This window comes from Enhydra lutris, unplaced genomic scaffold (assembly GCF_002288905.1).
Source record: "Enhydra lutris kenyoni isolate GAN:26980312 unplaced genomic scaffold, ASM228890v2 scaffoldscaffold74, whole genome shotgun sequence".
Classification (NCBI taxonomy): Eukaryota; Metazoa; Chordata; class Mammalia; order Carnivora; family Mustelidae; genus Enhydra; species Enhydra lutris.
Window position 1 is genome coordinate 6,592,458 of NW_019154158.1, and position 13,874 is coordinate 6,606,331.

General features: G+C 39.6%; 1 protein-coding gene across 1 annotated transcript; it reads right to left on the reverse strand.

The window, feature by feature from the left end:
• On the reverse strand, positions 1-927 carry LOC111160205 (olfactory receptor 6C4-like). Its single transcript, XM_022523112.1, has one exon. The coding sequence runs from the start codon at positions 925-927 to the stop codon at positions 1-3; it is 927 nt and encodes a 308-aa protein (XP_022378820.1).
• Positions 928-13,874: the final 12,947 nt, after the last annotated feature.

A 13,874-nucleotide genomic window follows, 5' to 3' on the forward strand; every position in this document is an offset into this window, starting at 1 on the left:
TTAAAGTTTCACAATCTTTTTGATGGTGTCCTTGAATGCTTGCTTCACTTGCTGATTTCTTAGAGTATAAATGAAGGGGTTTAACAAGGGAGTAATTGAGGTAATGAGCACAGCCATTCCTTTGTTGAAGGCACCTTCTTCTTTTGCAGAGGGATTTATGTACATAAACATGCAGCTGCCATAGGAGAGGCAGACGACAATCATGTGGGAGGAACAAGTAGAAAAAGCCTTTGTCCTTTGCTGGGCAGAAGGGATCCTCAAAATGGTCCTGATAATGAATGTGTAAGAAAATGTCACTAGCAGTAGAGTAACCACCAGAGTCACAACTGCCACGAAGGGGACCATCACTTCTAGGAGGCTTGTGTCTGAGCAGGCCAGCTCCAGAAGGGGCCCATAGTCACAGAAATAGTGATTCACAACATTGGAAGCACAGAAATCTACCTGGCTCATCAGGATGATTGGGGGTAAGATAGCTAGTAATCCTCCCAGCCAGGAGCAGAACACGAGTTGTATGCAGACCCTGTTCCTCATGATGGTCAGGTAATGCAGGGGTTTGCAGATGGCAACATAGCGGTCATAGGACATAGAAGCCAAGAGGTAAAACTCTGTTGCCCCAAGAAATATAGCAAAAAAATATTGAATGAAACATCCAGCAAAACTGATGACTTTATTTCCTGTTGTCACGCTGGTCAGAAATCTGGGAATAAAAATGGATGTGAAGGAAACTTCTAAGAAGGAGAAATTCCGGAGGAAGAAATACATGGGGGTCTGGAGGTGAGGGTCTACTAGAGTGAGAATGATGATAGTCAGATTTCCTAGGACACTTATCATGTAAATGAGGAACAGAAAGATGCATATCACAGCCTGGACCTCAGGTTGATTTGTGAAGCCCAACAGAATAAATTCAGTCAACGTCCTGTTTTTCATAGTTGACCTTTAGGGGATCTGAAGGAGAGAAGTGAGTGATGAAAACTCAAGTTTCTCAGGGTAGGAGAGACAAAGCTGAACCTAATGAGTCATATCATATATTCCTCTCTATGCAGTTGATGTAAACCAGCATTGCATTACACTGGCCTTGGCTCCATGGAAGCCCAATTATCTTCTATGTGAATGACCTTATTCCTAAAGTCTTTTTAATTCCCCAAGTTGATATATTCCAGACACTTACCAGACTCTATTACAGAACAATTACTCAATTTTTTTTTCAGAAGAATAACAGTTTTGAACCTATTCTTTATTTTTTTAAATTTCTTTTCAGCGTAACAGTATTCATTATTTTTTGCACCACACCCAGTGCTCCATGCAATCCTTGCCCTCTCTAATACCCACCACCTGGTTCCCCCAACCTCCCACCCCCCGCCCCTTCAAAACCCTCAGATTGTTTTTCAGAGTCCATAGTCTCTCATGGTTCACCTCCCCTTCCAATTTCCCTCAACTCCCTTCTCCTCTCCTATTCTTTAATCCCAAAATGTTTACAAAATCTGAATATTTAAGCCACTTTCCTCTGACTCTGTTAATTTTCATACTTTTTTGCTGTTGGTAGAACTATTTTTTTTATCAGATTCTGTTTTCTGTGCTTCCCTTTCTCCTCATTGTACTCTTCCCCCTTACCTGTAGTATTTGATGTTTCACTGGCTCTCTGCCATAGATCCTCATCTCCATTATTGTCCAAATCTGACTTCCTTGTTTCAGCAACCATTAGGACATTCCTCACATGGATATGGTTGAAGGTTTTGATGCATAAGTGATTTTTTTTCCTCTACCCCTATTTCTTTGGAAGCATACATTTGTAATAGATCTTTAAGATCTTTGGTTCAGTACTCTCTCATATTATATTGTGAGCATTTTTGACTATATGAACAAGGCTCTGGTGTCAATAAATCATATTAATTAGAATTTTCTTATATGTCTCTCTGTCATGTTCCAGGTCTTATAGGTAGATTTGGGATATATCTCTGAGAATAGAGATTTTGAAATATCCACAGGCAGTACCTCAGAGTGGATTTTGCTAAGTCTTAATGAGTCCTCAATGGCAAAGTAAGGATGACAGTTTATCATGCCTAAATGTTTCCTGTTCTCTATTCTTGGCATAAAGAAACCAGGAAAAGGGACACTCATGTTTTTCACAAGAAGAGTCCTTTATAGATAATTGGTGATCCCCCAAGAAGGAAATTTTAGTGGTGGTGTCCTATGTGCACATTTGGATTTTTGTGATTCAGAGGCAAAGGCAATAGAAAAGACCAATCTAATTCACATGCATACAAGTTAGAAAAAATCACATCCTCGGAATTCTTCTTGTCAATCTCCCTATTATTCCATACAGCTGTTGGAGGCCCAAGGTGATATTAAACTTTGACCTGGATTTGCCTTTAGCCCTTCCTTCCCTGTTTGTACTAGCCTGTGGTCTTTGGCAAGTACTGCATTTTCATCCCAATTTTCACAATTGATTGACTTCATGATCCACATTTATAGGATAATAACATCAGTGACTTTAAAAACATACAGTGCTCATGCCCTTGACAATTTGAATTATTGCAGTGGGATGTTTCCCTTGTTGTTCCAAGAGGTGAATCAAAGGTGAGATGTGCCATGTTAGTCTCTGAGTAGTATCGAATTTAACATGCTGTCTATTGGCTTCCCATCAACATTCTGCCCTTCTTTCTCTTTTTGTTGTTGGAGTCACTAGCCATAGGTGGCTATTTATTTATTTATTTTAAGAAACTGAATTATAATTGACATACAATATTATATTTGTTTTCTGTATGCAACATAGTGATTTGATATTTTTATGCATTATGAAATGGCCACCACAATAGGTCTCATTACTATCTGCCACCATAAAAGCTATTAGAACATTATTGATTATCACTTATGTTGTACATTATATCTCTGTGACTTATTTATTTTATAACTGGAAGTTTGTACCACTTAATCCTCTTCACGAACTATTTTGCTTCCCTCCCCCCAGCTTCTCTGCACTCTGGTAACCATCAGCTCACTCTTGTATCTATGAGTCTGTTTCTCTTTTGCTTAGTTGGTTTTATTTCTTAGATTCCACAGGTAAACGTTTCACTCTTCTCTTAATGAAAGTACCCAAGTGTTTGGGGCTTGCCTAGGAAGCGTATTACCTTCCATTCTATGACTCCAAACCAGAATCCAATCATAGATTCTGAGAGACACAGTCCTTCACATATATAATAAAAAAGAAAAACAAATAAATAACCCATCTCCCAGCGGGGCACCTGGGTGGCTCAGTGGGTTAAAGCCTCTGCCTTCAGCTCAGGTCATGATCTCAAGGTCCTGGGATTGAGCCCCATGTCGGGCTCTCCGCTCAGCAGGGAGCCTGCTTCCCTTCCTCCCTCTCTGCCTGCCTCTCTGCCTACTTGTGATCTCTGTCTGTCAAATAAATAAATGAAAATCTTAAAAAGAAATAACCCACCTCCCAGCAATGATAGAATTAGAAGAGTGGAATTTGATAGATAGAAAATTCCTTAATATTTTTATGCTAAAGGAGATTATTTTGAAGTCAGAAGGCAAGGCTTGGCCTTCTCTGCAGTTTCTATGTTAGGCAGAGCGACACAGATTTTATCTGCTCTTTTGAAAATAGGCACATGGGAATTGATTTCCTGAAGAAGCTAAGCATGCCCTGTGGACTTAAGTTTAAATGCTTCACATGAACCTCAATTGTTGACAACTTTGAGAACAAGTTGTAAACATATGGCTGAGGAGAGATGGTCCAGAGAGACCATGATAACGGGTTCCATGAGAGAAGCTGCTGGAGACATGATGCTTGTGAAGTTTAGAGCGACAGAGCGAGATCCCTGGGGATTGGTGTGTCTGGCCTACTCATTCTTCCTATTATCTCTCCCTTTAATAACCCAGTTTGGCCAGTGCTCAAACCTGAAATAAATGAATTCACTTCACAGTGATTTACCATAATCTTAATGCCATCATGGCCTCCATTAAGATCTGCATGCCTAATTTTACTGAAATAATAGGAATCAGCAACTGGAAAATATTTTACTGTTATAGATTTGGTTGATATGTTCTACTCTGTAAATAGTTCTTTATCTTTGAAGAAATGATACATTTTATTTATCTCCCCATGAGATATTTGGGGAGCCTTGCCAATGCCCACACCTTTATAGATCTTAACCATGTTCAACTTATTCCAAGAACACAGGTTATGACATTATATCGATAACATCCTCCTGCAAGGATATTCAAACTTTCCAATCGGGATAAGCCACTGCATGCTGCAAAATTCAAGGCACTTCTATTTCAGTAGAATCTCCGGACATGACTTGCCAGCCCGGAGATGATCTATACCTGGTTCAGGAAGGAACCAACTCTTCATTGACATCAGCTCTTACTACTTTAGAGTAGACTCAACACTTAGTGTGTTTATTTGGGTTTCAGAGGTGATATCTTCCTCATTCACAAACTTTCTTTAAATTCATTATGCTGTTACTCACAAATTGGCTCACTTTGAATGGGCCATCTAATGACAAAAAGCTGTAGAGTCTGTCTAAATTGCAATTAAATAGGCACTCCCATTGGTCTCCACCCAGAAGCTCCTTCACTGTAAAGGCTTCAGCAACCTCTTTGCATTCCTTCCGGAGTTTCTGGATCCAGCACAGTGGCCATAAATTGTTCATGGGCTTCTGGTGCAAGAAACTGCTTTCCTTGGCTGAATCAACACACCATCAGGATGGCAACTGTTGGTTGTATAGTGGGCTCTTCTTGAGATAAATGCTTTCACAGGTCCTGAGCTTGTGATTATCTGAACCCAGTTGTCTGTCTTGCCTTTGGTCATTGAGACAGCACTCCACAAAGTTGGCATGGCCATAGAGGCCTCACTAGGAAAAGGAAAATGCTAATTATGAAGCCAAACTGGGCCCTCTGGCATATCTCACCTGTAGGTCCTCAGTCCTTTGCTAGATGCAATGGTGCCAAGAGGTCACCCCTCTCCCATATCTGCTGGCTACTTAGGGACCCCCATGGGATGAACTGAATGATTAGGAAAGGGAGTCTGTAGATGTTACAGGTGTCAGCACCACTGTCATGCTTGATAGAGCCACTGAAGAGCTGCTGCATCCTATTTCCTAAACTGGGACATCCCTAATCAAGGATAGGACCCACATTCAGCAGTTATCTTAGCACTAGAGGGTGTTCTGGCTAACACTTGGTCCCTTCTGCACATTTTTATAGACTCTAGGCCATTGTCAATGGTATGATCATCTGGTCTGACTAATGGCAGCAACAACAATTCCTTATCAAAGGTGTTCCCCCCTCTCTGCTGGGGTAAAGAACTTTGGGAATTTCTTGCCTCCCAGATACCCAAAATACAAATCAAGCCCACACATATTCTCCACATACTAAAATTCACTTTTTAGGAGCTTATTACAATGCACAGGCAGATAGATTGGCTTCTGAGACACATATTGGACAACTTCAGATCTGATCTAACTTTAGACTGGTGGGCCCATGAAATATCAGGCCACAGAGAAGCCACTGCCCTGAGATCCTCAGAAGAATGAAAGAGACTCTCCTCCTCAGTCCTGAGTAATGTAGTGACTGACCCATGTACCGCATGTGGGAAAATGTGCCACTGTCTATATAGTTGAGAAGACTCGTGTCCCTGGGGACTATCCATTAGCCAATGGTAAATAGATTTTATGGGGTCACTGACTCCCTCTTTGTACTATTCTCTGACCATGGTGGACACAGAAGGGACTATTACTCATCTATCCTTCCAGACATGTTACCAGTGAAGCCTTAACAGGAGCATTAACAAGACACTTATTCACTTTAGAGTTCCAGACATTACTAATATTAACCTAGGCACTTATTCACTTCTGAAAATAGACAATGCTGGGCTCTTGAAACAGCATTCATTAAAACTCCCCACCGTTTCCTCCCCACCCACTTTACCAGCCTTAGGCTGCAGGCCTTAGAGAGTGGAGTAAAGGCTTTCTTGAAGAAACCTTGCTAAGTTTATAGAACAGTACATGATCTGCTCACTGACTCTCACTACCTTCAGCAACCTCAGTTATGCTCAACTTCTGACACTTAGGGCCCCTTGCTTTGTCCTGATCATTGGGCTTACTAGCACCTTATAAATAGAAACCTCGCCATACAAGATATTCTGTCAAAATAGTCACTCCTGTTAGGCCTTTGGTTTCATTGTTATACTCCCCACTCATATCCCACTCCCAGGCCTTCCTCCTGACATCACCTGTGAGCCTTTTATGCCAATATTTTATTTTGGGCAACGGGATTTCCCTCAGTCTCAACACCAACATGATCTTTTCTTGCTAATTGTGCTCACTTTGCTCAGGATCCTGGGAGTCACGGACCTTGCCTCAGGCGCACGCAGTGCCCCTGCAAAAACTTACATTACTAATGCCAGCCAGGTAATATCTAAGATACTTTCTAAACACATGCAACAGCATGCATGAATTTACCATTAAAATGATTTATGCATTTTACTACTGATAGAAATTCAGGTTGTTTCCATTTCAGGGAAATTCTGTATATGTTACAGTGAACATTTTTATATACACATGCTACGGAGTATGTAAGGTTTATTACAGAAATATATCAAGATTATTCAGGAGTGCGTTTAAAAATTTTCGAACGGGGATGCCTGGGTGGCTCAATCCGTTAAGCTCCGACTCTTGATTTCAGCTCATGATGTGATCTCAGGGTTGTGAGATCCAGTCCCGGCTCTGGCTCCATGCTCAGTGGGAAGTCTGCTTGAGACTCTCTCTCTGCGCCTTCCCCCAGTCGTGCTCTCTCTCTCTCTCAAATAAATAAATAAGTAAATAAAATCATAAAAAATTTCAAACATATTACTGTTTTCTGGTTGTATTTTTATATTGATTTCTGGTTTAAGTACACTGTTGTCAGAGAACAAATCCTTATTTCCAATCTTTTGAGATTTCTTGAGATTTTCATTTTGGTCCTGTTATTCTAAAAACATTCTTTTTTTCTTTTTTGTTGTTTGTTTGTTCTTGAAAAGAAAGTGGATTTTGGATTTGTTGGGTGCGGTATATTTCTGTATTTTTATTAAGTCCAGATTTTAATCTTGTGCCTTAAGTCTATATATTTTTTGTCTTGTCTTATTATTGACTTCATGGCTAAAAAATTCCACCATGATTTTATTTTATTTTTACAGATTTAATTTATTTATTTGAAAGAGAGCATGAGTGGCCAGAGGGGCAGAGGGAGAGGGAGAAGCAGACTCCCTGCTGCCTCAGCCAGAAGCAGGGCTGGATCCCAGGACCCAAGGATCATGACCTGAGCCAAAGGCAGATGCTTAACTGACTGAGTGACCCAGGCACTGCTTAACTATCTTTTTTTTTTTTTTTTAAAGATTTTATTTATTTATTTGACAGAGAGAGAGATCACAAGTAGACGGAGAGGCAGGCAGAGAGAGAGAGAGAGGGAAGCAGGCTCCCTGCTGAGCAGAGAGTCCGACGCGGGACTCGATCCCAGGACCCTGAGATCATGACCTGAGCCGAAGGCAGCAGCTTAACCCACTGAGCCACCCAGGCGCCCTGCTTAACTATCTTTAATAAGTCTACCAATTTTTATTTTGTTAATTTTGAGGCTTAGTTAGTTGTTAGGTACACAAAAAATGATCAAAGTCTATAGTTACTTAGTATCTTTACCCTTCTCTCAGACAGTCAAGGAAATATATGGCTTTATCTCCATTTCATATCTCAATTAGTATGACATTTTATTTTTTTAAAAAAGATTTTATTTATTTATTTGACAGAAAGAGATCACAAGTAGGCAGATAGGCAGGCAGAGAGAGAGAGGAAGAAGCAGTCTCCCTGCTGAGCAGAGAGCCTGATGCGGGACTCGATCCCAGGACCCTGAGATCATGACTTGAGCTGAAGGCAGAGGCTTAATCCACTGAGCCACCCAGGTGCTCCTAGTAGGACATTTTAATCTATATTTTTAGACTCTATATTTTGTTAAAACCCCATACTATATGACTATTACTGATTCTGCAGATGTTGACTTAGATTTACCTGTATATTTACATTTTCATTTTTATCCATTCTTTCTTCTGTGTGATTTTTTCCGTTGTAGACACTAATATAGAGAGATACCTCAGAGAGAGCCTATATATCTTTTACTAGTTTCCCAAGATAGTGGCATCTTGAAAAACTGTAGTGTAACCAGGATATTAATATTTTAATAATCCATTGATCTTTTATGATTTGTTTTGGCCTGGTTCTTCTCATGGCAAATGTTTTTAGCTTTTTATAAGCGAAAATCTCTTTATTTCATCACTTTAAAAAAATTTAAATTTTTTAATAAACATATAATGTATTTTTATCCCCAGGGGTACAGGACTGTGAATCGCCAGGTTTACACACTTGACAGCACTCACCATAGCACATACCCTCCCCAATGTCCATAACCCCAACCCACTCTCCCGATCCCCCTCCCCCCAGCAAACCTCAGTTTGTTTTGTGAGATTAAGAGTCACTCATGGTTTGTCTTCCTCCCAATCCCATCTTGTTTCATTTATTCTTTTCCTACCCCCCAAGCCCCTCATGTTGCATCTCCACTTCCTCATATCAGGGAGATCATATGATAGTTGTCTTTCTCCGATTGACTTATTTCGCTAAGCATAATACCCTCTAGTTCCATCCACATAATTGCAAATGGCAAGATTTCATTTCTTTTGATGGCTGCATAGTATTCCATTGTATATATATACCACTTCTTCTTTATCCATTCGTCTGTTGATGGACATCTAGGTTCTTTCCATAGTTTGGCTATTGTGGACATTGCTGCTATAAACATTTAGGTGCACGTGCCCCCTCAGATCACTACGTTTGTATCTTTAGGGTAAATACCCAGTACTGCAATTGCTGGGTCATAGGGTAGCTCTATTTTCAACTTTTTGAGGAACCTCCATGCTGTTTTCCAGAGTGTTTGCACCAGCTTGCATTCCCACCAACAGTGTAGGAGGGTTCCCCTTTCTCTGCATCCTCGCCAGCATCTGTCATTTCCTGACTTGTTAATTTTAGCCATTCTGACTGGTGTGAGGTGGTATCTCATTGTGGTTTTGATTTGTATTTCCCTGATGCCGAGTGATGTGGAGCACTTTTTCATGTGTCTGTTGGCCATCTGGATGTCTTCTTTGCAGAAATGTCTGTTCATGTCCTCTGCCCATTTCTTGATTAGATTATTTGTTCTTTGGGTGTTGAGTTTGCTAAGCTATTTATAGATTTTGGATACTAGCCCTTTATCTGATATGTCGTTTGCAAATATCTTCTTCCATTCTGTCAGTTGTCTTTTGGTTTTGTTAACTGTTTCTTTTGCTGTGCAAAAGCTTTTGATCTTGATGAAATCCCAATAGTTCATTTTTGCCCTTGCTTCCCTTGCCTTTGGCGATGTTCCTAGGAAGAAGTTGCTGCACCTGATGTCAAAGAGGTTGCTGCCTGTGTTCTCCTCAAGGATTTTGATGGATTCCTTTCTCACATTGAGGTCCTTCATCCATTTTGAGTCTATTTTCATGTGTGGTGTAAGGAAATGGTCCACTTTCAATTTGCTGCATGTGGCTGTCCAATTTTCCCAACACCATTTGTTGAAGAGGCTGTCTTTTTTCCATTGGACATTCTTTCCTGCTTTGTCAAAGATTAGTTGACCATAGAGTTGAGGGTCTATTTCTGGGCTCTCTATTCTGTTCTATTGATCTGTGTATTTGTTTTTGTGCCAGTACCATACTGTCTTGATGATGACAGCTTTGTAATAGAGCTTGAAGTCCGGAATAGTGATGCCACCAACTTTGGCTTTCTTTTTCAATATTCCTTTGGCTATTCAAGGTATTTTCTGGTTCCATACAAATTTTAGGATTATTTGTTCCATTTCTTTGAAAAAAATGGATGGGATTTTGATAGGGATTGCATTAAATGTATAGATTGCTTTGGGTAGCATAGACATTTTCACAGTATTTGTTCTTCTAATCCAGGAGCATGGAACATTTTTCCATTTCCTTGTGTCTTCCTCCATTTCTTTCATGAGTACTTTATAGTTTTCTGGGTATAGATTCTTTGCCTCTTTGGTTAGGCTTATTCCTAGGTATCTTATGGTTTTGGGTGCAACTGTAAATGGGATTGACTCCTTAATTTCTCTTTCTTCTGTCTTGTTGTTGGTGTAGAGAAATGCAACTGATTTCTGTGCGTTGACTTTATATCCAGACACTTTACTGAATTCCTGTACAAGTTCCAGCAGTTTTGGAGTGGAGCCTTTTGGGTTTTCCACATAGTATCGTATCATCTGCAAAGAGTGATAGTTTGACTTCTTCTTTGCCAATTTGGATGCCTTTAATTTCTTTTTGTTGTCTGACTGCTGAGGCTAGGACTTCTAGTACTATGTTGAATAGCAGTGGTGATAATGGACATCCCTGCCGTGTTCCTGACCTTAGCGGAAAAGGTTTCAGTTTTTCTCCATTGAGAATGATATTTGCAGTGGGTTTTTCATAGATGGCTTTGATGATATTGAGGTATGTGCCCTCTATCCCTACACTTTGAAGAGTTTTGATCAGGAAGGGATGCTGTACTCTGTCAAATGCTTTTTCAGCATCTATTGAGAGTATCATTTGGTTCTTGTTCTTTCTTTTATTAATGTATTGTATCACCTTGATTGATTTGCGGATGTTGAACCAACCTTGCAGCCCAGGAATAAATCCCACTTGGTCGTGGTGAATAATCCTTTTAATGTACTGTTGGATCCTATTGCCTAGTATTTTGGTGAGAATATTTGCATCTGTGTTCATCAAGGATATTGGTCTATAATTCTCCTTTTCGATGGGATCCTTGTCTGGTTTTGGGATCACGGTGATGCTGGCCTCATAAAATGAGTTTGGAAGTTTTCCTTCCATTTCTATTTTTTGGAACAGTTTCAGGAGAATAGGTATTCATTCTTCTTTAAATATTTGGTAGAATTCCCCTGGGAAGCCGTCTGGCCCTGGTCTTTTGTTTGTTTGGAGATTTTTGATGACTGTTTCAATCTCCTTACTGATTATGGGTCTGTTCAGGTTTTCTATTTCTTCCTGGTTCAGTTGTGGTAGTTTATATGTCTCTAGAAATGCATCCATTTCCTCCAGATTGTCACATTTGTTGGCATAGAGTTGTTCATAATGTGTCCTTATAATTGTTTGTATTTCTTTGGTGTTGGTTGTGATCTCTCCTCTTTCATTCATGATTTTATTTATTTGGGTCCTTTCTCTTTTCTTTTTGATAAGTCTGGCCAGGGGTTTATCAATCTTATTAATTCTTTCAAAGAACCAGCTCCTAGTTTCGTTGATTTGCTCTATTGTTTTTTTTTTTTTTTTGGTTTCTATTTCATTGATTTCTGCTCTGATCTTTATGATTTCTCTTCTCCTGCTGGGTTTAGGGTTTCTTTCTTGTTCTTTCTCCAGCTCCTTTAGGTGTAGGGTTAGGTTGTGTACTTGAGACCTTTCTTGTTTCTTGAGAAAGGCTTGTACCACTATGTATTTTCCTCTCAGGACTGCCTTTGCTGTGTCCCACAGATTTTCATTATCATTTGTTTCCATGAATTTTTTCAATTCTTCTTTAATTTCCTGGTTGACCCATTCATTCTTTAGAAGGATGCTGTTTAGTTTCTGTGTATTTGGGTTCCTTCCAAATTTCCTCTGGTGATTGAGTTCTAGCTTCAGAGCATTGTGGTCTGAAAATATGCAGGGAATGATCCCAATATTTTGATACTGGTTAAGACCTGATTTAGGACCCAGGATGTGATCTATTCTGGAGAATGTTCCATGTGCACTAGAGAAGAATGTGTATTCTGTTGCTTTGGGATGAAATGTTCTGAATATATCTGTGATGTCCCTCTGGTCCAGTGTGTCATTTAAGGCCTTTATTTCCTTGTTGATCTTTTGCTTGGATGATCTGTCCATTTCAGTGAGAGGAGTGTTAAAGTCCCCTACTATTATTGTATTACTGTTGATGTGTTTCTTTGATTTTGTTATTAATTGGTTTATATAGTTGGCTGCTCCCATGTTAGGGGCATAGATATTTAAAATTGTTCGATCTTCTTTTTGGACAGACCCTTTGAGTATGATAAAGTGTCCTTCTTCATCTCTAGATGTAGTCTTTGGCTTACAGTCTAATTGATCTGATATAAGGATTGCCACCCCAGCTTTCTTTTGATGTCCATTTGCATGGTAAATTGTTTTCCACCCTCTCACTTTAAATCTGGAGGTGTCTTTGGGTCTAAAATGAGATTCTTGTAGATAGCATATAGATGGGTTTTTTTTTTATCCATTCTGATACCTTGTGTCTTTTGATTGGGGCATTTAGCCCATTAACATTCAGGGTAACTATTGAGAGATATGAATTTAGTGACATTGTATTGCCTGTAAGGTGACTGTTACTGTATATTGTCTCTGTTCCTTTCTGATCTACTACTTTTAGGCTCTCTCTTTGCTTAGAGGACCCATTTCAATATTTCCTCTGAGCTCATTTGGTGTTTGCAAATTCTTTCAGTTTTTGTTTGTCCTGGAAGCTTTTTATCTCTCCTTCTATTTTCAGTGATAGCTTAGCTGGATATAGTATTCTTGGCTGCATGTTTTTCTCGTTTAGTGCTCTGAATATATCATGCCAGCTCTTTCTGGCCTGCCGGGTCTCTGTGGATAAGTCTGCTGCCCATCTAATATTTTTACCGTTATATGTTATAGACTTCTTTTCCCAAGCTGCTTTCAGGATTTTCTCTTTGTCGCTAAGACTTGTAAATTTTACTTTTACGTGACGGGGTGTGGACCTATTCTTACTGATTTTGAGGGGGGTTCTCTGCACCTCCTGGATTTTGATGCTTGTTCCCTTTACCATATTAGGGAAATTCTCTCCAATAATTCTCTCCAATAAACCTTCTGCTCCCCTCTCTCTTTCTTCTTCTTCTGGAATCCCAATTATTCTAATGTTGTTTCGTCTCATGGTGTCACTTATCCCTCGAATTCTCCCTTCGTGGTCCAGTATTTGTCTCTCTTTTGCTCAGCTTCTTTATTCTCTGTCATTTGGTCTTCTATATCACTAATTCTTTTTTCTGCCTCATTTATCCTAGCAGTGATAGCCTCCATTTTTGATTGTACCTCATTAATAGCTTTTTTGATTTCAACTTGGTTAGATTTTAGTTCTTTTATTTCTCCAGAAAGGGCTTTTATTTCTCCAGACAGGGTTTCTCTAATATCTTCCATGCCTTTTTGGAGCCCATCTAGAACCTTGAGAATCGTCATTTTGAACTCTAGATCTGACATATTACCAATGTCCGTATTGATTAGGTCCTTAGCCTTCGCTATTGCCTCTTGTTCCTTTTTTTTTGGTGAGTTTTTCCGCCTTGTCATTTTGTCCAGATAAGAATATATGAAGGAGCAAATAAAATACTAAAAGTATGGCAAAGACCCCAGGAAAATGTGCTTTAACCAAATCAGAAGAGACCCCAAATTGTTGCGGGCGGAGTAAGGGGATTAAAAAAAAGTTCAGAAAAAAAAAATAAAAAAAAAGAAAACAAATTTAAAAATATATAAAAAAGAGAAATATATATATATTAGACTGGTGACTAGAACAGGGTCACCCACTTAATGTTGGGGATATTTTGGTCTCTTAGAAGATAATATCTCCCAAAATTATTTATTTATTTATTTATTTGACAGATAGAGATCGCAAGTAGGCAGAGAGGCAGGCAGAGATAGAGGAGGAAGCAGGCTCCCTGCTGAGCAGAGAGCCTGATGTGGGGCTCGATCCCAGAACCCTGGGATCATGACCTGAGCTGAAGGCAGAGGCTTTAACCCACTGAGCCACCCAGGTGCCCCATGTCCCAAAATTTTA